Raw genomic sequence first — 25,691 nt, 5'->3', positions numbered from 1 at the left:
CATCTAACAGACTATCAAGATTTCACATACTCCGTCATCTGACAAATGTTAGAACACCTTCTATGTGGCAGGCCCTGGATTCCAGCACAGGTCACACTCCTTCCTCTAAGTTTCTTCGGAGTGGCCATTCCAATTTTAGAAGCAGGTGCTTAGCTCCTCTGGCCCTGCAGGGAAGCCTACTGCGGTGGACAGCATCCATTCCCCTAAACTCTCACAGAAGCCACCATGACAGCCACCACATAATACTCTCAGGCGGCAGGCCAGTACCGCCAAGAGAATATGGGGAATCCTCAGACACAACTGATAGGAAAGGAAACGAATATATTTACTTGGAATTTGACCTGAAAGTATCAAAAATTTTAATGCTGATATTCTTTGAGCTAACAATTCTTTTTGTTAATTTTTATTTTATACTGGAGTATAGTTGATTAACTATGTTGTATGACCCAACAATTCTATCTCTAGAAATTTATCCTACAAAAATATTGGTACAAGTATACAAAAGTGTGTTTAAGGATGTTTAATGCAGCATTGTTTAAAAAGAGCAGGAAAAGCTGGAAACAGCCCATAACTTCATCAATATGAGGGCTGGATAAAATGTCTCTGTATACACACAACACAGCCATTAAGAAAAAAGGGGTGAAAGTGCATGGGATGGGGGGTTATAAATACTGTGTACCATTTATTTACAACACACTTATGAGTTGCAAATAGTTATAATCAACTTTTTAAAACTTCCAAAAACATCAATTCAGACTTATAGAAAAGGTGTATGAATAGTATAAAGAATATTCCATATTCTTCACTCAGACTCTCCAAATGTTAACATCTTCCCTCATTTGCCTTATTGGTCTCTCATCTCTGTACCCGCAAATACTTCAGTGGGTATCCTCCAAATACGAATGTTCTCTTATAACCACATATTACCAAAATCAGAGAATTAGCAATGATCTGGTACTTCCAATAAATTTCAGACAGCCCAGGTTTCAACCCACTCAAGGCTTTTTAGATTGGAAGCCCAGTTTTCTGCCTCCCAGCACCATATGTAATCCTCTACATTAGCTGCCAATCCCCAAAGGGCAAGTAAGTGACAGGTACCATTGTTTCACATCCTCTCTTAGTTAATCTTCAAACCAATTCTATGAGTTAAATACTATTTCCAATTTCATTTTAGAGATGAGGATTCCCAAGTCTGTCTCAGCAAGGGGAAGTGTCTGCAACCAGATAAAAAGACTAGTAAATGGCACAGCAGGAATTCTTAACCTTGGTTTTTGTACACAGTACAAGCTCCCTTAAATCAGTAAACTATGAAGCATCTAACAGTACAAAAGGAAACTGACGTATTACAGAAATCCTGTTTATCTCCCTATCACTTCTCTAGACTAAACTTGTCAAAGGCGATGGAGGTTTTTAGTAAAAACAAGCGCCAGGCATCATAGCTGGTTATCAGACTCAAGATCCACTTTCTAGTGTTTGTTCCGTTCTGCGGTATTTCACCAAAAAAAGAAAGGTATTCTAGGGTCCCATCCCCAAACTTTTGACTCGTTTTGTCTACTGTGAATGGGGCCGCTGGAATGTTGTTTTTAAAACCTCTCCAGATGATCTAATGATTAGGCTTGGCATCTACCTCCTTCCCCGCCTCCCATTAATTCTTCTGACTTCAGGACTGTTCCCTGAGGAGGAAGAGCAAAGCTGGCTATTCCCTAAGGCTGGAGAGGCCAAAAGACTCGCCGAGGCCACCCACCTTAGCAAACCAGCCGCGAGGGACTAGAACTGAGGTCTGCCAACCTGCGGCCGTGCTCGGCCTCCCCACTCAAAGGAAGCCCAGAGCCCGCAGCAAGGAAGGTACCTTCAGCCGAGCGGTTCACCCCGGGGCTCAGCGAGCGGCGGGGAGGCCGCGCTCCCCGAGGGACCCGGGAAAGGAAAGCGGGCGAGCGTACTCTGCACCCGGCCTCCCCCCATCCCCAGCCCGCCCGGAGGAAGTCGCGGGGTCCGGAAGAAGAACTGCACACTGAACGGAGCACCAAACCGTCGCCGCCCACTCACCTCAGCCCCGGGTTTATACTGGTAGCTGCCTTCGCCACCGCCGCCGAGACCCAACTTCCGACCTCCTCTTCCAGGAAGAAGCCTCTGACGCTGTCCCTTGATTGGGTGAAAGAGCTGTCCTTTAACCGAGGCTCTAGGCCCGCCTCTGACCAATGGCTTGCTATCTGCGCCTGCGCACAGCCCCCCACCTCCTCAACAGACCCCGCGCAGCCTGCCGCCTTCCAGCAATTTGGCTGCGGCTGCGGGGTGTGCCGTCGCGGAGGATTTCTGTACTTTGTATCAATAAAAACAGCAGCTGGTAGCTCGTTCCTTTCTTTTTCTTTTTTTTTTCAGCGCTTACAATTGAGGCATCCATACGTCTTACGTAAACGTTAGACAATACAATAAGCACATATTTTTAGAAATGATATCGAGTAGCCCCACTGTCAAAAATAACATTTAAAAATATGAGGTTGAACTCTATATGCTGTTTAAGTATTTTGTAATCTGGAAATACTTGTGAACATGATTGAGAATCAATATATTCTTAATTTGCATTTTTTCACCATCTATTCACTTTTATTTTCATTTACAAATTCAGATTCTATTTCCAGGCAACAAATTAACAAGTGTAAAAAAAAAAAGTACACTTAATTCTTTTGGAAGTTATTTTCGTAAGAAATGTTACACATTTCTAAATTTGTGGGGATCTTCCAAGAGCATGTTGCGCTTACAAAAATAAGTTGTTAAAAAAAAATAAGGTTGTTATTCTGATAAACGTTCTCAACTTTAACTCTTTAAGATTATTTGATTTTATTTTTTCAAACTAATTACGGAGAGTTCCCAAACATACACAAAAGTAGAGAGAAGAGTGTATTCATCACCCAACTTCAACAATCATCTGCCGATAGACATTATTTCAGTTCATCAAGCATTTCTAAAAAGTAAGGGCTCGTTTTGTTTGTTCGTGGAACCAGAGAACCATTGTCTCATTTTAAAATAAATTAATAACTATTTAATATCATCAAAATCAAGTAAGTATTTGTATACCAATTATCTGAGGATCCGATAACGTTCACCCCTTTGTAACTGGATGATGTATCATTTAATTATTTTTTAATCTATAATAGTTTCCTTACTCCACCTCAGTCCCCACCCCCACACCATCAGTTTATTTGTTGAAGAAATCTGTTCACTCTTGAGCATACCCCAATCAGGCTTTTCTCCCTTCACTGAGACCAATGTGACGTACACTGTGACCTCCAATGGGCATTCTTAGTACTCATCTTATTCTACTCTCAGCAGCATTTGGCACATTTGATCTTTTGAATTGCCCCAGGACTCAAAGTTATCAGTTCTTAGTGGGATGTCATCCAGGTGATAATACCCAGATGATATCCAGGCCCTGGCAACACCCTCTCCTTTGCACTCAGACTCTTTTATCCCACATCTTTATTCAATTGCAAAGGCTCAAATCTAAAGGTTCACCTTTACTCCTCTACCATATTGGCCTTTTGTATTACTTCTATTTAGAAATAAGTAAAAGTCCTAAATATATTAATTTTCACCATCCCCACTGATTCAGTCCTAGCCCATACCACCATAATCTCCCCTGGACTTCTGAAATAGCCTAAATACTTTCCTTGCTTCCGCTTTTGTCCTTCTTTAGCCTATTTACCACACTGTCTTAAAATATAAGATAGATCTGAACAACCCAATCAAAAAAGGGGTGGAAGACCTAAATATACATTCTCCAAAGAAGACATACAGATGGCCAAGAAGCACTTGAAAAGATGCTCAACATCACTAATTATTAGAGAAATGAAAATCAAAACTACAGTGTGGTATAACCTCACACTGGTCAGAATGGCCACCATCAAAATATCTACAAACAGTATATGCTGGAGAGGGTGTGGAGAAAAGGGAACCCTCTTACACTGTTGGTGGGAAGGCAAATTGATAAAGCCACTATGGAGAACACTATGGAGGTTCCTCAAAAAACTAAAAATAGAACTACCATATGACCCAGCAATCCCACTCCTGGGCATATACCCTGAGAAAACCATAATTCAAAAACACACATGCATCCCAATGTTCACTGCAGCACTATTTACAATAGCCAGGACAGGGAAGCAACCTAAATGTCCACCGACGAATGGATAAAGAAGATGTGGTACATCTATAGAATGCAATATTACTCAGGGTAATTTGTAGAGACGTGCATGGACCTAGAGACTGTCATACAGAGTGAAGTAAGTCAGAAAGAGAAGAACAAATATCGTATAATAACGCATATATGTGGAGTCTAGAAAAATGGTACAGATGAACCTATTTGCAAAGCAGAAGTAGAGACACAGACGTAGAGAACAAAAGTATGGACACCATGGAGGGAAAGGTGAGGTGGGATGAATTGGGAGATGGGATCAACATATATACACTACTATGTGTAAAATAGATAACTAATGAGAACCTACTGTATAGCACAGGGAACTCTACTCAATGCTCTGTGGTGACCTAAATGGGAAGGAAATCCAAAAAAAAGGTGATATATGTATACATATAGCTGATTCACTTTGCTGTACAGCAGAAACTTACACAACACTGTAAAGCAACTATACCCCAATTAAAAATAAAATCTAACCACTCTGTTCAAAGTTCTCCAAGGTTTTCCAACACATTTATAATAAAATCTTATGTCCTCACCATGGCCTATATAAGGCGCTACAAAATCTAGTCCTTGGCTACTTCTCCAATAATATTTCCTACCATTTTTTTCCATGCTCCGTCTTTTCCGGCTACAGGATTTATTTCTTTTCCTCAAAATTTTCAAGCCTACTTCTGCCTCAGACCCATTGCATTTGCCTGGAACGCTCTTTCCACAGATATTCACATGCCTCACCTCCTCACTTCATACAGGTCTCTGGTCAAATGTGACCTTGTCAGAGAGGTCTTCTGTGGTCACTCTATATAAAGTGGCATGCCCCAGTCATTCTCTTGGGGAATGTCCCCAATCCCCTTACTATGCATTATCCTTCCTTCATAGAATGTGTTATCATCTGATATCATATTATATAGTTGATTTATTTTCATTGTCTTTCTTCCCCATTAAAATACAAGATTCATGAGCAGAGGACCTTTGTTTCATTCACTGCTACATCCTCAGCACCTAGAACAGTACCTGAAATTGGCAAGTACTCCATGCACATCTATTGAATAAGTAACAAAATGAATATTGAATAATCATCATTTTCAAATGAATTCACAGTGTGACATTGATGGATAAACCAGGGTATATTTAGCCAAAACCGTTGTGTAAAATTATCTTCCTCCCAACTTTGCTATTGTGAATACATTGGATGAGCATCCTGGTTCCTGGTGCACGTGTATATGTTTGTAATTTTCTCCTTGATATAAATTTCTAGAAACGGAATTTTGGACCCATATTTTCAGTGTTTTAGTTAGTGGCAGGATCAAGGGTAGAATTTGGGACTCCTGACTCTCAGTCTAGTGTTCTTTACAATAAACTACAAATGAATAATGGTATGAAATTCACATCATGGGAGGGACTAGTGAAAATATGGTGTATAATAAACATTTGTTTAGGTGGCTATACTTCCGGAATCTGAATAGGAGGTTTATTCCTTAAAGATGCCTTCTCTAGGGACTTCTCTGGCAGTCCAGTGGTTGATTAATATATACTGTTGTCTAACCACCACCACCAGAATTAAGATACGGAATATTTGCCTCACCCCAAGCAATTCCTTTTATGCCCCCTTCGTATTCAATCCCCGCCCTCACCCTACCCCTTGGTAACCACTGATCTGATTTCTGTTTACATAGTTTTGCCTTTTCCAGAATGTCATGTAAATGGAATCGTGCAGTATGTAGACTTTTGTGTCTGGCTTCTCTCACTTAGCATAGAAGTTTTGAGGTCCATCAGCATTGTTGTATGTATTAATAGTTTGTTCCTTTTTACACTGAAGGAGTATTCCATTGTATGGATGCACCATAATTCATTTATTTATTCACCAGTTGATGGACATTTCGGGTATTTCCAGTCCTATAAACATTCACATACATGTCTTTTACGGACGTAAGATTTTCATTTTTTTTTTTCGAGTTACTACAAAGGGATTGCAAGTCCTTATAATAGGTATATGTTTCACTACATAAGAAAGTGTCAAGCAGTTTTCTAAAGAGGCTATATCATTTTTCATTTCTACCAGCAAACTGTAAGAGTTGCAGTTGCTCTGTACCCTCCTCTGCAATTTTCCTTTTTGTGATTCTAATGGCTATGAAGTGGTTTTAATTTGCATTTCTCTAGAGTTGAGTATCTTTTTTGTATTTATTTGCCATACATATCTTTTCTTGGTGAACTCTGTTCAAAGTTTTTGCCCATTTTTTAACTGGCTTTTTTTACTGTTGAGTTGTAAGGGCACACACACACAAACACACACACACACACACACACACACACAGGACAAAAGTCCCTTATCAGATATGTGTTTTGTTATTTATATTTATTTTCTTGCAAGGTGTGGCTAATCTTTTCATTTTCTTATCAGTGTCTTTCAAAGAGCAGAGGTTTTTAGTTTTGATGAAGTCCTAGTTATAAATTGTTTTCTTTTATGGGTCATGCTTTTTGTGTCCCATCCAAGGTCACAAAGATGTTTTTTCCTTGTGTTTTCTTCTAGCAGATTTTTTTTAGCATGCAAAAGTCCAAATGTTCCAACACATTTACCCTATTGATTTTATTGGTCTTACTATGTTTGTCATTGGTAGACAGCTTCATAAATAATAATCTCTGAACTCTTGTTAGTAAATTACATTGTCTCTGCTTGTTAATAAGCCCAGACAGAAAAAAAATGGAAGCTAGCAAATTAAATTGTTCATCTCCAGCCTCTGCTTACTCCTGTCAAAAGACTTATCAGCTCATCTATATTGTTTGAACAATGCACTTTGAGTGAGAATCATCGCTAATGCACTGTTTTCTGCAGTCTGCTGTGTAGTTTTAATTCCTAATCACTGTTTTCATTGTTGCTGTTGTCTCATGGGTACTAATGACCTTATCACTAATAATAATCTCAACAACCCAGACCTGTGTGCAGCAGATGGGCCAGGAGGATGTCCGTAGTTTGCTTTGCCTGCTACACCTTTCTGTAGCAGCAGGCGGCAGCAGTAACCCTGGCATTGGGGAACTAACTCCAGTTTACAAAAAGGTGCGTGCCCCACATATGAGGTCCCACTGAGAAACAATGTCAGTTATCTCTTGCAGGCTGAAGAACTTTAAAAGGATGTAGAATCCTGCAAAAAAAGGCAGGTAAGCCCTTTTAATTTATTTGTTGTACCTCCCGATGAAATAAAACGTATTTTTAAGGCAGGACAAAAAAAATTAAACATAAAATTTTCTCTCTGTGTTTGTTTGGGGCTTCTCCCTCCCTAATGTGCAGTATGCATCTCAGAAAAGAGAAAAATTCCAAGCTTCCTGAATGGCAGTTGTGTACAAATATGAGCTGCTTGCTTTCAGAATCACTTCAGGGCTGGGACCAAGGTAAGGTGTGTGAGGCACTTGCCTCAGATGCAAAATTAAGGAGGGGGAGAAAACCTCAGTAAGCAAGATAAATAAATGCAATATTTAAAAGACAACAATTAAGGCAAAAAGTTCATGATGGACAAAATGTTACAATTTTAAATAAAGACAGGATCAGCAGTTCACATACCACCATTTAAAAAGGAGAGGTCCTTCCATGGAACTCTGTCATTCAAAGATTGGAATTATTTTCCTGAAGACATGGGTGGCAACACACACTTAGGTTTTTAGAGCTTAATGATGCATTCATATTCTAATAAATGCGATGACTCATCATTTTTATTGCTGATCTACTAAATGCCAGCTACCGTCCTAGGGGCTGCAGATACACTGGTCCAACCCATTGCAAACCCACATGCAGTTATCTGAGAAAGTCTTTACCCACTTGGTTCCACCTGTTTCGGGTCCAAAATGAACTTCTCTTAGAACATGGGGCCTCCAAAGGACAGAAACAGATTTCATGTGTTCAAGTTCCTATGGGCTTTTTACCCCATGCAGACGCCAGTCTTTGTGACTTGCACAGAATTTGGCTATCTTCCTTCTGAATCTGCTTTCCTTTGTCTCCTTATTATCTTCCTCCACTGACACCTGAGTCAGAGGAGGTGACCCCAGCACATTACACTAACACAGTATCACAGATTGTATTCTCCAATAAGCAGATTTTGAGATTGAGTTTTGTGAGGAGGGTGTTTATTAAGGAGTACTCCTAGGAGCACCTCTGGAATGGAAGGGACAGAAGCAGGAGAGCACAGAGGGAGAAGCTGAGCTCTTCAACTGGAGTGACCCTTCAGAGAGGGTCTGTGTTGGGTACGATGGCCTGACCTTCACACTCCACATCGATCAGTTCTTGCTGTGCACCTCGGGTGAGGAACCCAGGCAATTTCCAAACTCACTGCCAGCTGAAGGCTTTCTGTGGGAAGCAACCCCAGCAGCTGGGGCCACAAGTCCTTCGTTGAAGAAATGTCCACCCCATGTGGATATTTCAAAAGGAACGGTGTCTTTCAAAACATACCCTCCAATCTCCTCATTATATAGATCCTGTGGCCAAAGATAGGAAGTAACATAAAGCCACATATTAACAACCCCCTAGCCAAATACTTCTTTTCACAGAAACCACAGTACCCTCCACAAAGTGCACATTTGATCAGGCTACTCCCCTATTTAAAACATATCATGGCTGTGCATCACTCCAAGGTCAGAAATCAAAACCCTTTAAATGGACCTCAAAACCTTGCATGGCCTGGGCCCTGCTGTGTTCCCCAGTATCGCATCACGCTTGCTCTGCCAGCCATGACACCGCCTTCAATATTTTGAGGCAACTTGCTTCTTCCCACCATAGCACATCTTTCTTCTGTCTGAAAGACTCCAGTCAATCACAACAATCCTGTGAATGACCTTATTTTGCTGTAGGGAAAAAAACCCTTTCTAGCATGTATGTGTGTTGCCAGACTTGAAGTTTGGGACATTGGTTAGTTTGTAATCAACCATCCATTGCCTAATTGCAGTTGCAGCTGCAGAATTGCTACCATGGTGATGAATATTGCCAGCAAAAATATTGGCCTTTATCTGATAGGGTGTACTGACTTGATACCCAAATTGACGTCTCCCTCCAGAGGAAGATGCCTGCTGCTTTGAAATACGTAGGTATCTGTGCATGCATCTCCTGATGAACTGTCAAGATAGAAAAGGAAATCCAGAGAAAGTGCCAGGCAGGGCACGTTGCAGTGGGCAAGTCCCCACCTCCACTTTACTTCAGTGGAGGTGTAAATTGTGTAAACTGTGGGTCTGCTCAGCTAACGCCCTGCATAGTGGACTAACTAGGTTCACGCTAAAGAAGTCCTTTGGGGTGAGGGAGTGAGAATGCATAATACAGGATAAGAAAGACAAAGGGTAAAGCCAAGGGTACAGAATCGTAAGATTAAGCTGTTTTAACTAGGCTGATTCAGCCTCTGGCATAGTGAAAATTTGGGGCTCTGAGTCAAAGGCTTTGGAAAGAGTTCCCCTTTATCTCTCTCCTCTACCCCATAACTTCTCACATTTCCAGAAGGCTTCCCCCAAATCCCTCTCAGGTCTTAGAGAACATGGCTCTTTCTCTCCTCTTACCGAGACCCATTGTTTCAAGAGTTAACTCCAAGGACACATTGATCCCCACAATCTATTGGTCTTAGTGTATCGGAAATCACAAGATGGGATTTTCCAGCCACCCACCAGAGCAACTGAGAAGGGCTTCCTCTCATCCTCCCAAGCTACCACTCCTCGCAGAATCCGTATCTTATTTCTCACCTCCTCCACCCCTACCACTTACACTTGCTCTGCAGAGAAAGTCCCTAAGTTTTACTGGAAACCCAACTTCCGTCCTAGTAGACCCCGTTATCACAGAAGAGAATGAGCAAAGAATTGCAAGGCTAGCAGATGACTCCCCGGCTCATACGAACATACATGGTTCTCAGAGTCATTCTCAAATCCAACTGATGTTAACTGTTCTCAACAGTTACTCTAATCCAACTGTTATCATCTGTTGTTAACAATTTAATGATTTTCATGGACTCATGAAATTTATTTACAACTTTTTTTAAATTGGAAAGACTTTTTTATAATGGACATTTAAAAATGCATAATCTCATTATGAAATGAGATTTCATAACCTCATTTATGATTGTTTTAATTTTTAGAATCGCTTTCCACGTGCATACATAATTTACATAGTTCATTAGTACAGAGCATTTTGGATTATTCTATTATTTCTTAACAATATATCTAAACTTTCTTGTATTCCTGGATAGTGAGTATTTATGTCACTTAGTTTCTTTATCTTATATTTATTGAAAGACATCTTTCAGACTTTGTCATCCACCTCTTGTGCATATATTGAAAGGAAAACATAAGTGAAACAAATTGGTTAAGATAGTTCTAAGGCAGTGACTGCCACTTGGCTGACAGCAATATAAAAATCATCCTGATGTCAGAGATGTTAAAATAAAATGGAAACAATAATACATTCCCAGGGACATACCCCTTTGCATAATAGAAAATTCCCCACTCTGTTGAAGCTTTTCCTCCCAGACCATCCCTCCCTTCTTTTTACCCTACAGAAATCCACTATTGTGAATTTTGTGTTTATCATGTCCTTGCTTTTTTCTACACTTTTAGCAAATATGTGTCCCTACACATATTGTTTGATCTTGTTTTTGAACTTTTCTACAAATGAAACTATATTATATGTATTTTTCTGGCTTGCTTTTCTTATTCAACATCACGGGAGACTCCCCCATGCTAACCTACAGCTGCTATTCATCTTCACTGCTGTATCAATATGCACTGTAGGCATATGCCACAATTGATCATTTCTCCTATTTGGTGAACATGTGGACTGTTGCCAGGGTTTTGCTATTACAGTTTTACTACAAACATTCTCCTAGTTGTCTCCTGGCAAGCGTCTGTGAGAGTTTATCCAGAGTATATACCCAGGAGGAAGAAGAATTTTAAGATTAGAATCAGGTGGGCAATACTTTTCTGCCAAGTGCCAGAAAATAAATATTTTAGACTTTGCAGGCCATGTGGTTTCTGATACAGCTACTCAATTCTGTCATTTTAATGTGAAAGCAGCCTTAGACAATATTTAAATAAGTGACTGTAGTTATGTCTAATAAAACTTTATTCATAAAACCAGGCAGTTGGCAAGATTGGACCCTCAGGCTGTCAGTCCTGATCAAGATGATAAACTTCACTATCTGATTGCCTACAAATGCTGAGGCACCCCTTCTTTTCTTCCCTGATTACCCCTAGAGGAGACATGAGTCCTGTCTTCACTTAGTCTACGGACTGGACTGAATGACCATGGTCAGAGACCTTTAGGGAGAAAAGCAAGGGCATGAGGACATGCTGGTGGTGATGCTTCCCAGCCTGTAGACTGTGACTTGCAGCCATAGTCTTGGGGAAACCAAAGGCAGAAAGGGGTTGAGGCAAGGCAGGGCACTAATGCTGGCTCTGCTGGGCGTGGGTGGGAGGCGGGGGTCCTGCTTGACTGAGGCTGGGGTCACAGGCCGAAGCACATCACAGAAGTCTCTGTGAAGTCACTACCAGGCAAGGGGACATAGAAAACAGAAGATAGCATTTCTTTTGGAGTTATATGGTTTCCTTTATTAAGGAAAGCAGGAATTACCTCTCTAGGGATCCTTCCCTGAAGCTGGGTCTCCATGGAAAGCTTCCTTCCCTGGCTTCTATTTAAATGGATCTGGTTTCAATAATGATGGTCTCCATAGTCTCTGATGTCATGGTTCCACAGATCTCCAGATCCTGGCCAACCGGGGCTTTCTCCACCTCGGCCTCTATGTTGCACTTCTCTGCCGTCTTAGCCACGAAGTCTACCTCTTTGTCATGTGTGACCATTGTTTTTGAACCAGGAATGACTCTGAAGCTCCTGAAGAAAGAGAGGATCTTACTGGGTTTCTTACTTAGAGTCCCTGAACTGGTGGCGGGCCAGCTCTTCCCCATTTTCTGAGCTGTCCTCCCCTCCTTGGCAGAGGAGCTGTGGCTGCCACTCCTGTGAGAGCTGTGTCCTCTGGCCCTGGTGCCACTGTGCTCTTTTTTTTTCTTGTCAACTTTTGAGTTTCCATGGCTGGATGTGGACCAGTGGGAGGATGATTTCTGGGTCTTGTCCCCTCCTGTCCTGTGGTGACTTTCACCTGTCCTGCGGTGATGGGAACTCTTCCTAGATGAAGACTTGTCCTTCTTTTCCCTTCTTTCCCTTTTTTCCTTCCAGGCTTCATCCCTGGGGCGGGAGACCTTCTGGCTTCCGTCCCGTTCAGACATGTAGTCTTCGCTCTGCAAGGTGGAGACCAGGGGGCTTGTGATCTGCCCTTCAGCTCTTCCGGCAGCAGGCTTGCTGGTCGTTGCTGCACCTGCAAACACCACGCTCACGCTGCTCTCTGGACTATCTGCCCCCGTCGAGGATGTGACGGCAGCACCTGCCAAGATCAGGTTCGTGTCCTCCAAGGATATGCTGGCAGCACCTGCAATGGCCTTGCCGGATCCGCTTTCTCCTGGATCCTTGATAGTGGCTCCCGCCAGGGCCATGCTCACCTGGCTGGTGCCTGTGCTCTTGATTGCCGCCAAGCTCGCAGCACCTCCTGCAGGGCCTGCTCCCACCCCTGAGACAGCCACTCCTCCACCAGGGCTTGATGCTGTCCCTGCTACGGCCAGGCCCATGGACGTCCCTGACTCTGATCCTTCAGCACTTTTCACGGCTGCAGATGAGCCATGGGGGGCATGATGGATTCCCTCTCCCCCAACATAAACACAAGACATGGCTCTAGACACGTCACGAAGCTTGTGAAGCCCAGCCTCATCCTGATCCCTTTCTTTGTGGAGCTCTGTGGTCTGAGCCAAGGGGAGGAGAAACAGGTAAGATAGAGATGACAGAAAGTGAGATCAGAACTGTCTGTTCCTCTCTCATCCTGGAGCTGAGCAACTCAAGGGCTTATACTTAGAATAACCTTTGAAATCACCAAGTCTAAACTCCCATCTACTGCACCCCTGTCAAATGGCCACTCCATTTTGCTTGAACAATCCCAGAGCCAGGGAAAGCACTGATACAATTCTCCATGATATACACTTTAATTTTATACCCTTGTGCTGCTCTCTCTGCAGGACAGATTCCTAGAAGTGGGGTTCTGGGTCAAGGGATTCACACCTTCTACATTCTGGTGACTGCACGGGTTGGGCTGATTTTAATCAGCATGTCGGACTCACGGGGAGACAGAATGAAGGAAGGACTTCCTAACTGTGAATGATCTTCCACAACTGATGAGACTACCTGGGCTGGGGTAAGTGTTCAAGAAGAGACCGGACAATCAGGATGCTGTAGAAGGGATTACAGCCCTGGGGATGAGACCAGTGCAGCTGATATGATACCTAAGGTCTCTCTGAAATTCAGCCTTTTGGGACAATGTGGAGAAGCACTCAGAACCTCTCCAGTGTGGTGAATCCGATAGCGATGGCTCATTTGTCCCTGACCATTTTCAACAATGGAAGGTATTTCCCAGGTGAGTCTCAGAGAACATCAAAGGCTATGAAGGACCAGCTTTGCCCTGCTCTCCCAAAGCACCCTGCCCCGTGTTCTTGAGTCTCTGTAGGTGCTTACCACTAGGATTTTGGCATCCTCTATAGTCACTGCATCTCCAGATTGGAGCGTCGGGGTACTGCTGCAAATCTCTACCGGTGGTCTCAGGAGATAGACAAGCTTTACCCAACGGAAAAAGAGGTCTTCTCGTGCATCGGAAGAGGGGCACAGCTGCAGATAAAAAGTACGGCCAGTGGCAAGCTTCAGGCGCAGCTGCTGTTTCTCATGGTTGTGGATAGAGATCTTGACAAACTTCAGGGGAAGCATCCTGGTGAGCTCCAGGATCTTCACGGGCTTGCCACCTCTCTCCTTGGTGATCTGGGAGTATGTGACATGCTCTTCACAGATTTTCATTGGTCGGGCCAGCAGCATGACGTCAGGTAGTGGGAGGAGGGGGCTGGTTGATGCGATGCCCACGGTCACCATTTGGACGCGGTTGTGTAGGTCCATCACCTCTCCTTTCTTGCTGACCTGGATAAAATCGCTCTCAAACACGGGTGCATATTTTAATATGTCAAACTCTCCTCCCTTGTGCAGGTGTCGTTGCAGGTCCCCCATGGAGGTACTGAACACGCCCTCTGAACGGTAGCTGTCGGCCGTGTAATGAGGTAACAGACGCTCACTGCTCATGGTTCTCTTCGTTCAAGCCAGCAGCACGAGCCACAAATCGAGCCTCGGAGAGAGAGGGAACGAAGGCAACTGGCCACCTCTCTGCAGGGCTCTGCCTAAATCTCTTGGCCTCACCACTTTAATCCTGCACAGTCCTTTGTGACTCATCACCATCACACACCCCTTTGTCGAGCCTCCAAGGCCCCACCCCCTCGGCACAGGCTCACCAGCCTCCCGCTAAACCAACTACCATGTCCATAGGGAACAGGCTGACCCTGCCAGGGTATAGGTATGGGTAGGCTGGATAGTCTTTCTAATCAAAATGTTGAGAAAACCATCCTGCTTTTGTAAATATCTGGTGGTTTCCAGTCTTGTTGTTACAAATCTCCCTGCATGGATCATCTTAGTGCTTCTGATGAATGATGTCCTGGGGATAAAATACTGGAAGTGGACTGTGTACTTGCTAAGGGCAGGCATCCTACTGGGATTGCTGTTCTTTGTGCCCCCAGCGTATATAGCACAGTGCTGGCAGGAGCTTAGAAAGAGTGCTACCTGTCAGAGTCGCATTGGTACTGTTGTTTCCAAGGTATGGAGACTTTTCTCACCCATTTTCTCATTTCAAGGAGGCTAACTTATATATATATATATATATATTTACAGTTTTAGAAACTGTTTTTATTGTGAAATATCACACACATTCATGAAAGTGCACAAATCATAAATATATAGCTAATGAGTAACAAGAAAGTGAACACCCTTGTAGCTGCCACCCAGAGCAAGAACTAGAACCCTGCCAGCCCCTCTTCTGCATGCTCCCTCCCCACAAAGGTAACCCAACCTTGGCTTCTATTTTTTTTTCTTTTCCTTCTTCTTTTTTATGGAAATATAGTTGATTTACAACGTTGTGTTAATTTCTTCTGTTAATTTCTGAGTCACTTTTATGTATATATACATTCTTTTTCATATTCTTTTCCATTATGGTTTATATTGAATATAGTTCCCTGTGTTATATGGTAGGACTTTGTGGTTTATCCATCCTATATATAATAATTGGCATCTGCTAACCCCAAACTCCGGATCCATCCCTCCCCTACCACCCCCTTGGCAACCACAAGTCTGTTCTCTATGTCTGTGAGTCTCTTTCTGTTTCGTAGATAAGTTCATTTGTGTCATATTTTAGATTCCACAAATGTGATATCATATAGTATTTGTCTTTCTCTCTCTGATGTACTTCACATAGTATGATAATCTCTAGGTCCATCCATGTTGCTGCAAATGGCATTATTCCATTCTTTTTATGGCTGAGTAGTATTCTATTTTATATATGTACCACATCTTCTATCTATATCCATTCATTTGTTGATGGACATTTAGGTTGTTTCCATGTCTTAGCTATTGTGAATAGTGCTGCTATGACATAGGGGTGCATGTATCTTTTTGAATTATAGTTTTGTTCAGATGTATGCCCAGGAGTGGTATTGCTGGATCATATGGTAATTCTATTTTGAGTTTTTTGAGGAACCTCCACACTGTTTTCCACAGTGGCTGTACCGATTTAATTTCCAACAGTGTAGGAGGGTTCCCTTTTCTCCATACCCTCTCCAGCATTTGTTACTTGTAGACTTTTTAATGATGCCCATTCTGACTGGTGTGAGGTGGTACCTCACTGTAGATTTGATCTGCATTTCTCTAATAATTAGCGATGTTGAGCATCTTTTCACGTGCCTATTGGCCATCTGTATTTCTTCTTTGGAGTAATGTCTATTTAGTTCTTACGCCCATCTTTTGATTGGGTTGTTTTCTATTGTTGAGTTGTATGAACATTTGTATATTTTAGAAATTAAGCTCTTGTCAGTTGTATAATTTGCAAATATGTTCTCCTATTCCACAAGTTGTCTTTTTGTTTTGTTTATGGTTTTCTTTGCCATGCAAAAGCTTATAAGTTTGATCAGGTCCCATGTGTTTATTTTTGCTTTTATTTCTATTGCCTTGGGAGACTGACCTAAGAAAACATTGGTATGATTTATGTCAGAGAATGTTTTGCCTATGTTCTCTTCTAAGAGTTTTATGGTGTCATGTCTTATATTTAAGTCTTTAAGCCATTTTGAGTTCATTTTTGTCTATGGTGAGAGGGTGCATTCTAACTTCACTGATTTACATGCAGCTGTACAACTTTCCCAACACCACTTGCTGAAGAGACTGTCTTTTTCCCATTGTATATTCTTGTAAAGGAGGCTAGTTTTTAAAACAATAATTTTATGGTGAGGAACTGAGGCTCAGGATTATCTTGCTCAGGGGCAGAACGTAGAGCTGGATGGATTCTATCCCCCGTCTTGCACTTCAGGTCAGGCTTTTTCTCTGTCTCAAGCTGCATGGCTCACCATTGTACTCTCATTCTGCACCAAATATAGAATCATTCATGGTTAGCAATATATGTGGGTACCTCAGGAAATCACTAAAGTCTTGAATCACCATAGGATTTCCCATATTGGTCTGCCTGCGTCTTCACTTTTGATGTCTACCTGATAAACCACTGATGTTCTGTTTCTTTGAAAAGCTCTTCAGAGAAATTATGGCAAAGATGCCTTTCTGGAGTTTTTATACTTTGCACAAGGTGATGAATCCAAATTCCCCCTCCCGCAGTTAGAAGACTACTTTTGAAGTAAAAATACATCCTCCAAACTCAATGATTCCTATGTGAAGGTAGTGAAATAAATTTCATCCCCCCCATATATTCTTTTTATATCCCTAATGCCTACTGCAGCCCCTGGCAAATTGCAGCTTTTCAGTAAATATGAACTTGCTTATGCCCACTGAGATTCATTCTTCCATTTGTTTAGTCAACAAAATTTATTGAGCAGGCACTATTTTCAGGACCAGCTAGAAAATGGAAAATGCACAGATAAAGGTCCCTACTTCTGAAGAGCTAAAATTTTTTTTTCTGAAGATGTTAAATGATTTCTCCAAAAAAAGAGCAAAGTGGCTTATATTCTATTGTAAGGAGATAATCACTAAAAGTTAACACTATTGGGTTTTAAAACAAGAAGTTTTTATATTCTCAATATAAAGTCCATTTCTGATGAATGATTAATGAGAGAAATCATAATTATATTATAAAGAACTTACTATAAGTCACGCATAGTGCTAAACACTTTACATTCTTTTAAAAGTGTAATTCCCAAACAGCGCTATAAAACGTAGGTACAACTACTATTCCTATTTTATAGGGGAGAAAATCAAGTCTCAGGGAAGTTGGGCAACTTTATCAAGGTCAAAAGGTACCAAAAGCATATATAAGTCCCCAAATATGGCAATGGTTAAACTATACTACACTGGGTCACACAAGTAGAACACAAATATATAAGTACTATGCAGCATAAATTCATCAATTCTTTTACTTAATATTATTAGGTATCTACTTTGTGCCAGGCCCTGTTCTAGGTGCTAGGCATGTAGCAGTAGACAAAATAAACAAATATTCTCACTTTCATGGAGCTTATATGTAGAGAATAAATGAGTAAAATATATGGTATGTCTGATGCTGTGGAGAAAGATAAAGTAGGCAAATGGGATGGGAGTGTGTGCATAGGAGAAGGAGCTGGAGGTGGTGGCCAAGGAAGGCTCAGTGAGAAGCAACTTTTAAGCAAAGACCTCAAGGAGATCAGGGAGGAAGCCATGCAGATGTCTGGCGAGTAGCTTCTTGTCAGAGGGAATAGCAAGGGGTGGGAGTCCTGAGGTGGGAGTGTGCCTGGTATGTTAGAGGAACACCAAGGGGGCCACAGTGAGAAGAGTGGAGTGAGGGAGAGAGGTTGGAGAAGAGGCCAAGAAGCAACTGTGGTGATGGTAGGGAAGCCGATCATGTGTGAAGGACCTTGTAGGACATTGTGAGGTGTTTAGCTCTGCTCTAAATGGGAGATGATCTGACCTACATATATGGAGAATCATTCTGGACACCATGTTGCAAAGAGATCATAGAGATGTAATAGGGACGGAAACGGAGACTGGGTAGCTCCTGCAAGAGATGAAGATGTGTGTGGAAGCAGTGTAAGTAGTGAAAAGTGATCAGCCACCAGACACGTTTTGATTGAGGCAACTATTATGTCTACTGATGTTGAACAATTTTCAATAAATATCAGTAAGTAAAAAAGCAAGTTGCAAAGAGCATATAAGGCATGCCATATATTTTTTCATAAAAAATTTTAAAATATGTGTTTGTGTGTGTGTGTGTGTGTGTGTGTGTGTGTGTGTGTGTGTGTGAAAATATGCACAGGAAACCAGTACCAGGAGCATGGTGGAATGGAGACTTAGCTTCCCAGGGCATTCTCTTTTATACATTTCAGATCTCATCTATTGCATACACTACTTGCACAAAAATAAATAATACTTTAAATTTTAGAATTTGAGAACCCAAATACAAAATATCATTCAAAATTCATTTTCTGACTTTTCTTAAAGACCTTCTGAAAATTTATTTTCTCTTTCCAAAGTTTAAAAGTCTGACACATCCCATATCAAAAAAATGGAGATCAATAAGTCAAGACATATTTATTGATTGCCAGCTATGTGCCCACCGTTGAGCTAAGAGCATTCAGGTTATCAAATATAAGTTTCAAAAACTTTAAAACATGACTCTCACACAAATATACAATGAAAACATGTCAGAGATTTCATTAACTCATCAATGAGGGAATCAGCATGATGGTAAAGCTGGTTCATAGGAGAATTAAAGGTATAGGCATTGGCATTGGAGAAAGAATATTGGACTAACACTGCCAGGTTAGATACAAAACTGGTTATATGTCTACAGGGCAATAAAATCATAAGCTTTGGGGCTATCTTTTTTACTAAACAGAAATCATTTGCATCTCTTCTGAATGAAAATCTATAAGTTATTAGAGAACTTCACAGAGTTTGAGACTTTAATCAATAATAGATAGTCTTCTTGGGGTGCTGAAAATGTTCCAAAGTTACATTGTGATAGTTTCACAACTGTGAATATATGAAAAAGCACTGAACTGTACACTTTCAATGGATGAATGTTTTGATATGTGAAATGTATCTCAATAAAGCTATTAAAAATAATAGACAGCAATACTTCAGTCTTGATTTATTAATCCAATTCCATTGTCTTACTTCCTTCTCTTAGATAGTCACATAATCCTCGAGCAGGTATTTAAACACTGCTTTAATATGACATTGAAAGTACATGTTGGACTTCCCTGGTGGCACAATGGTTAAGAATCCGCCTACCAATGCAGAGGACACAGGTTTGAGCCCTGGTCTGGGAAGATCCCACATGCCACAGAGCAACTAAGCCCGTGCACCACAACTACTGAGCCTGCACTCTAGAGCCCGCGAGCTGTAACTACTGAGCCTGCGTGCCACAACTACTGAAGCCTGCGTGCCTAGACCCCATGCTCTGCAGCAAGAGAAGCCACCGCAATGAGAAGCCCAAGCACTGCTACGAAGAGTAGCCCCTCCTCACCGCAACTAGAGAAAGCCTGTGCGCAGCAATGAAGACCCAGCACAGCCAAAAATAAATAAATTAATCAAAAAAAATAAAGTACATGTTACCTGCTTTATAATTTTTTCTATTTACAAGTTTTTGGTAATTCTTCTTAACAAGGACTATAGTGAAGCATGTATAAACCACCACCCTAATTTCAGAAAATTTACAATTCAGGAGAACACACTGAAGAGACAGAGAACAATACAGGAGGACAATTAAATACATGATAGAGTAATAGTGAATGAGTTGAATGAATGGACCTGATAACACTTATCTCAATATTTAAAACCAACGTTTTGTGAGAAGAGAAACTGCCAAAACCACAATTCTAAGGATAGTTTCCTGTACATTTTTAATTGGCCTAAGATTAAAGAGATATGAAGCGTGAAAACACAAAATACTGTATATGATGTACTGAGTATAGGTAGACATGCAAGATTATAGATGGCTGAAGTCCACCTGTTTATCATGGGAAGAGGTTTCAAGTCAATAACTTTTGTTCCGCACCTATCATTTTGTAAAGCAAGGCAAGCAGACAGCTATATATAGCCTTTTCAAAGAGCATGCCACCTGAGAGGGCCTAGTGAGCTAGGCAGGATGTGAGGGTGGGGAGATTTTCATACTGTACACAGCATATATCTGCTGGGTAAATCCCCTGGCCTAAAATACAATCCACAGTCCTTATATGTCAACACTGTTAAACCGAGGTGGCGTGGGATGAGCTGTGGTGAGCCTTGGGCACCTAGGACTTCAGGAAGCCAACCTGATTTCTGCCTTACCTTCTGGTTGTCAGAAAAAGACCACAGTCACCTAGACTCTTTCCCTAAGGGCCATTATGCAAATCAGTTTGCTTCTGCCTTAGGTTTCAAAAGAAAATGAGCTGGTATAGATGAAAGGAGCCAGACAGGAGATCTAAAGAATTTTATTTCTCAACATTATGGTCCAAAAAGTGTCACCTCTCTTCCCCACCTACTCGCTTTCTGCTCCCTTCTAGTTCCTGTCCTCAGACATGTTTAGCCCCACTCAGAGCCAAAATTCTGTGCTCTTTTTCACGGTCTTATGACAATTTCTCTCTCTTGGCTTCCAATTTTGCTACGTTTATAAGCCATGAGACATCCCATCTTGGTCTAAATATTTATTTCTTTAATGTTATATTGAAGAAGCTTACAATTAAATACACATACAAATAATAAAATAGTTAGCATTTAAGATAAAAATAAAGATTAGAAACTGTAGAGGTCAGAGATGGTAAATGATCCAGGAGCTGGGATAAGATGATTATTGCAATTATATTGCAATGAATAAATATTAAATTTAACTCTGAAAAAATATTGGAAGAAAGTAAAATAAATGTTAACAGTGATTATCTCTGAGGGGTGAGACTAAAAGTGATTATTATTTTTGTCTATTTGATGGTTGGCTCTTTCCAGCAAGAATATATTTCACTTCTGTAACCAGAAATACATATATATGTATGTATGTGTGTGTGTGTATATATATATATATATATATATATATATATATATATACACATATATACATATACACACACACACATACATACATATATATGTATTTGTTTTGAACTATACATATATAGTTTTGAACTATATATATATATAGTTCAAAACTTAGGTCTAAGCTCTAAGGTCTAACTGGCCACCCCAGTTATCACTATCTTCTGCTAATCAAACCAATTATTTCTGACAAAGGACATACTTTTATTTTAAATTGGAAAGTAAAAAATTCCCCCATAATATGGTCTTTTTTAATTACATAAATTAAAAAGCAAAACATCTCTCTACCTTTCCAGTTCCTTGCTGGAAGTTTGATATAGAAACTTTCTGACATTGCCCTGCACATATACATACATATTAATACAAACACAAAATACTTTTATGTAAAAATGGGATTATGCCATACATATTTGCCTGTACCTTTTCTATCTTAACAATAGATCTTGTACTTTTTTAGAGTGATACATTATAGAAATTGTTCATTCATTTTCGTTATCTCAGTGTGCCACTGAATGGATGCACCATAGATTAATCAGTTTCTCACTGACGCACATATAGGTTGTTTCCATTACAAACACTGCAATGAACATTTAGTACAAATACCTCTATGTGCTCATGTTATTTTTTTTCTCTAGGATTAATAGTTCTAGAAGGAATAAGGTTTTTTTTTTAATTTTTCAGAAGATAGAAGCTATATAATTACCAAAATATTCTGGGTATCACTCTTAAACAGATCCATATAAACCTGATCAAGTTTGGATGAGAACCACAAGGATAATGAAGGCCTTGGAAGCCACATCCTAAGGGTGCAGTTGAAGGATCTCTTCATCCTGGACACAGGAGGGCTCTGGCGTTATGTAAGAAGCATCTCCACTTATCTAAATGGCTACTCCCTGGACCAGAGAAAAGGATTGGACTTGCAGGGCCTCAAATGCTAGAACAATGAAGATGGGCTTCAGGGCAGAGTAAGTGTGAGATGATTTATTGATGAGCTGACATCCCTTCCACTTCCTCTAGTGGCAACACTCTTGGTGTCCCTTTAGAGGAAAACCTCTCTCTATTCTCAGCCCATGTGGCTGGATAGGGCCGACTGTAACCCATCCCCAAATCCAGGAAAGGATGCAGACCTAGAAATAGACAACAGAATATTCTATTGCCTTGGCTGTAATGACTGAGCTACATATTAGCAACTCACCCAAGCCAGGGCAATGATTCACAGTTCTGAGACATTTGCTGGAACTATTAGGAAAAAGAATCCAGTTCCACTGGCAAAATGTCAGCCTTTTGCTGCCACAGAGGAAAGCCTTCCTAAGCATGAAACTGACACAAAACTAAGAAATGAAAATCAAAATTTCTGATGTCATTAAGTAGCTGGATCCAGTAGTGCCAGGCTGAATTGGTTTTTTCTTTGTTAGAGGATGTTAAACAAACTTTTCCAACTCAGTTTCAGTTGAGGCCTCAAAGACCTAAAATAACACAATTAAAGGAATCAAGTGACTTGCTATCCTAAAGTAGAATACCTTATCATCCGTGCTTGACACAATAGGAAGCAAAACAAGTTCTGCCAGTAATAGTCTTTGCCTACCTCCAGCTTTTAGAAAACAAAAGCTTGAAAAACCAAGAGAGAATTTTTGGTGCACTGTGCACTTCCTCTCACAACCCACTCAGGGGGAAAGGGGGCAGATGTTTGCATCCACCAGAAGCTAAGGGACAGGAACTTTAAAGGACTACTCACTAGCTTGACCTAAGTCTCATCGGGTTTATGAGGACTGTTGTCTAAATCCCATTTGGAGAAAGGCAAAGGTTAAATCTTGTGGAAGAGCTCCTTGTTTGGTGTCAGATGGAGAAGAGGCTACACTTGGGGCAAATGGTACATACATACATCAATGGATACCTGAGTCTTCTCTAGAGCCATGGGAGGGAATAAGTGGCATGCGGTTCATTTTCAAGGAACATTTACCCAAGAGGACAACAAAGATGGGCAAAGAGATCCCAACAGAGTTGCAGGGGAGGCACACTGCAGGAGGACCAGCAGAAGTCCAAGAGCTGAAGACTGGGCTCACTGGGAGTCAGACTGGTATCTCCAGTATCAAGAGAACTGCAGTCAGAGCCCTCTGAAAATAATGGCAACAACACACATGACAAAACTTTCTCACAAAAGAAAAAGCAACAATTGTGTATCCACCACATTCAGAGGGCATCAGCCTAAGATTACAACTGTGACCTCATTGAATTCAGTGCCTGTTTCCCTTCTTGCCCCAAGCCTGAGCCTGAAGGAGTGGGTCAGAAGCAAGGCTAGTGTATGGGGAAGGAGGAGGAGTTAGGATATAGTAGAAAAGGCAACATGCTTCAAAGCCTGTACCAGACCTCTGCTTAGGTTGAGGAAAAGCATTAAATTGAATATGTGTTTGGAGTTTTTGTTATTAGACTGAATTGGACAGGCCTTTTTCTTAACTTTTATTATGAAAAATTTCAAACATATAGCAATGTAAGGAGAATAAAGAACCACCAACCCATCCATCACCCAGCTTCAATAGTCAGCTCAGCCAAACATTTGTCATCTCTTGCCCTGCCCCTCCACTGGATTATAACAAGCAAATCTCATATATTTTGTCATTTTATCAATAATTATTTCTGTATGTTTCTGTGCACAATAAAGACTTTTACAATAACAACAGTGCCATTATCATGCCTTAAAAATTAAAATTAATTTAGTCATCAAATATGCAGTGTTCTGATTTCCCAACTGTCTTATAATGTCTTTATATAATTGATTTGTTTGAATATAAATCCAAACAAAATCAGCAAATGCTTGATATGGCTCTTAAAGTCTATTTTAATCTTATGGGTTCTCCCTCTGACTTACTTGTTACAGACATGGGGTCAGTTGTCTTTAGCGATTTGGGTACAGACCCAAGGTGTCCATGGTGGATTGGTTCCAGGACCTCCCAAATACAAACTGCTCTAGTTCCTTATAGAAAATGGCATAGTATTTGTATATAACCTACACATATCCTCCTGTAAACTTTAAATCATCTCTAGATTTCTTATAATACCTAATACAATATAAAAGCTATATAAATAGTTGTCAATATACTGTAAATGCTATGTAAATAGTTTCTGGTGCACAGTAAATTCAAGTTTTGCTTTTTGGAATTTTCTGGAATTTTTTTTTTTTTGACCCACAGTTGGTTGAATCCACAGATGCAGAACCCGCAGATACAGAGGGTCCACTGTATTCTGAACTTATCTCCATGCTGTCATTTGTCATGTTTCTTTATCTCTTGTAGTTCCTGCAAACTTGAATTTAGATCTAGAGGATGGATGAGATTGTTTGATTTTTTTTCTTTTGGCAAGGCTTCTGTGTACTTACTATTGCATCACTTCAGGAAATACATAATGTCTGATTGTCTCTCTTTTCCTGCTGTTAAGATTGATCAATGTGTTACAATGCTATCAGTCTAATAAATAAATTATAGATTTTCCTATTGGCTCTTCACATAATGATTTTAGCAGCCATTGATGAGCATTGCCTAGAACCTTTATGCATTATTAGGATTGCAAAATGGTGATATTCTATCACCCCTTAATTTATTCATTGGAATTCTTCTGTAAAGAAGGACTCTCCTTCATTAAATACTTGACTACTAAACTGAGATATGGCTCTTCAGGAAAAATAGGAAATATATTTTATTCTTTCCCTTTGTTTTGCAGTTTACAGAATAATAAATTGGTTTTCCAAGCATTCTCCAAAAGTTATCAATAGGGGTTTTTTTTGTTTTTCTTTGTTTTCTCTTTAGAATTTTTTTTACAATGTTTTATTTATTACTTTTGGCTGCACTGGGTCTTCGTTGCTGCACATGGGCTTTCTCTAGCTTTCTCTAGTTGCAGTGAGCGGGGGCTACTTTTTGTTGTGCTGCGCAGGCTTCTCATTGCAGTGGCTTCTCTTGTTGCGGAGCACAGGCTCTAGGTGCACAGGCTCAGTAGTTGCGGCATGTGGGCCCCAGAGCGCATGGGCTTCAGGTAGTTGCGGCATGTGGGCTCAGTAGTTGTGGTGTGTGGGCTCTAGGGTGCACGGACTTCAATAGTTGTGGCACGCAGACTCAGTAGTTGTGGCTCACGGGCTTAGTTGCTCCGCGGCATGTGGTATCTTCCTGGACCAGGGATCGAATCTGTGTCCCCTGCATTGGCAGGCGGATTCTTAATCACTGTGCCACCAGGGAATTCCCAATAGGACTTTAAAACAAAACAAAGGGATTATTTTTACACATGTTTTCCTAAGAGTGGTGGGGAAAATATTGGGCCTCTTAAGTTATGTTT

General features: G+C 40.8%; 2 protein-coding genes across 5 annotated transcripts in view; both read right to left on the bottom strand.

Moving 5' to 3' along the window:
* MED7 (mediator complex subunit 7) overlaps nt 1–25,691 on the bottom strand; it is a 116,601-nt gene that overhangs the window by 5,362 nt on the left and 85,548 nt on the right. Inside the window, exon 1 of one of the 4 annotated variants that reach the window (XM_059062968.2) lies at nt 2,047–2,139. The exons of 1 other annotated variant lie outside the window; for it this stretch is intronic. The gene's annotated coding sequence lies outside the window, so the exon portion shown is untranslated. 2 more of the 4 variants (XM_067032010.1, XM_059062969.2) reach the window with 2 other exon arrangements.
* Nucleotides 11,840–14,366, bottom strand: GARIN3 (golgi associated RAB2 interactor family member 3). Its single transcript, XM_059062982.2, has 2 exons — nt 13,758–14,366; nt 11,840–12,994 (listed from the first exon to the last, which is right to left on the bottom strand). Exons 1-2 carry the CDS (start codon nt 14,364–14,366, stop codon nt 11,840–11,842), a joined length of 1,764 nt encoding a protein of 587 aa, XP_058918965.1.

This window comes from Kogia breviceps, chromosome 4, assembly GCF_026419965.1.
Source record: "Kogia breviceps isolate mKogBre1 chromosome 4, mKogBre1 haplotype 1, whole genome shotgun sequence".
NCBI lineage: Eukaryota > Metazoa > Chordata > Mammalia > Artiodactyla > Physeteridae > Kogia > Kogia breviceps.
This window is presented reverse-complemented; position numbering and strand designations above follow the sequence as displayed.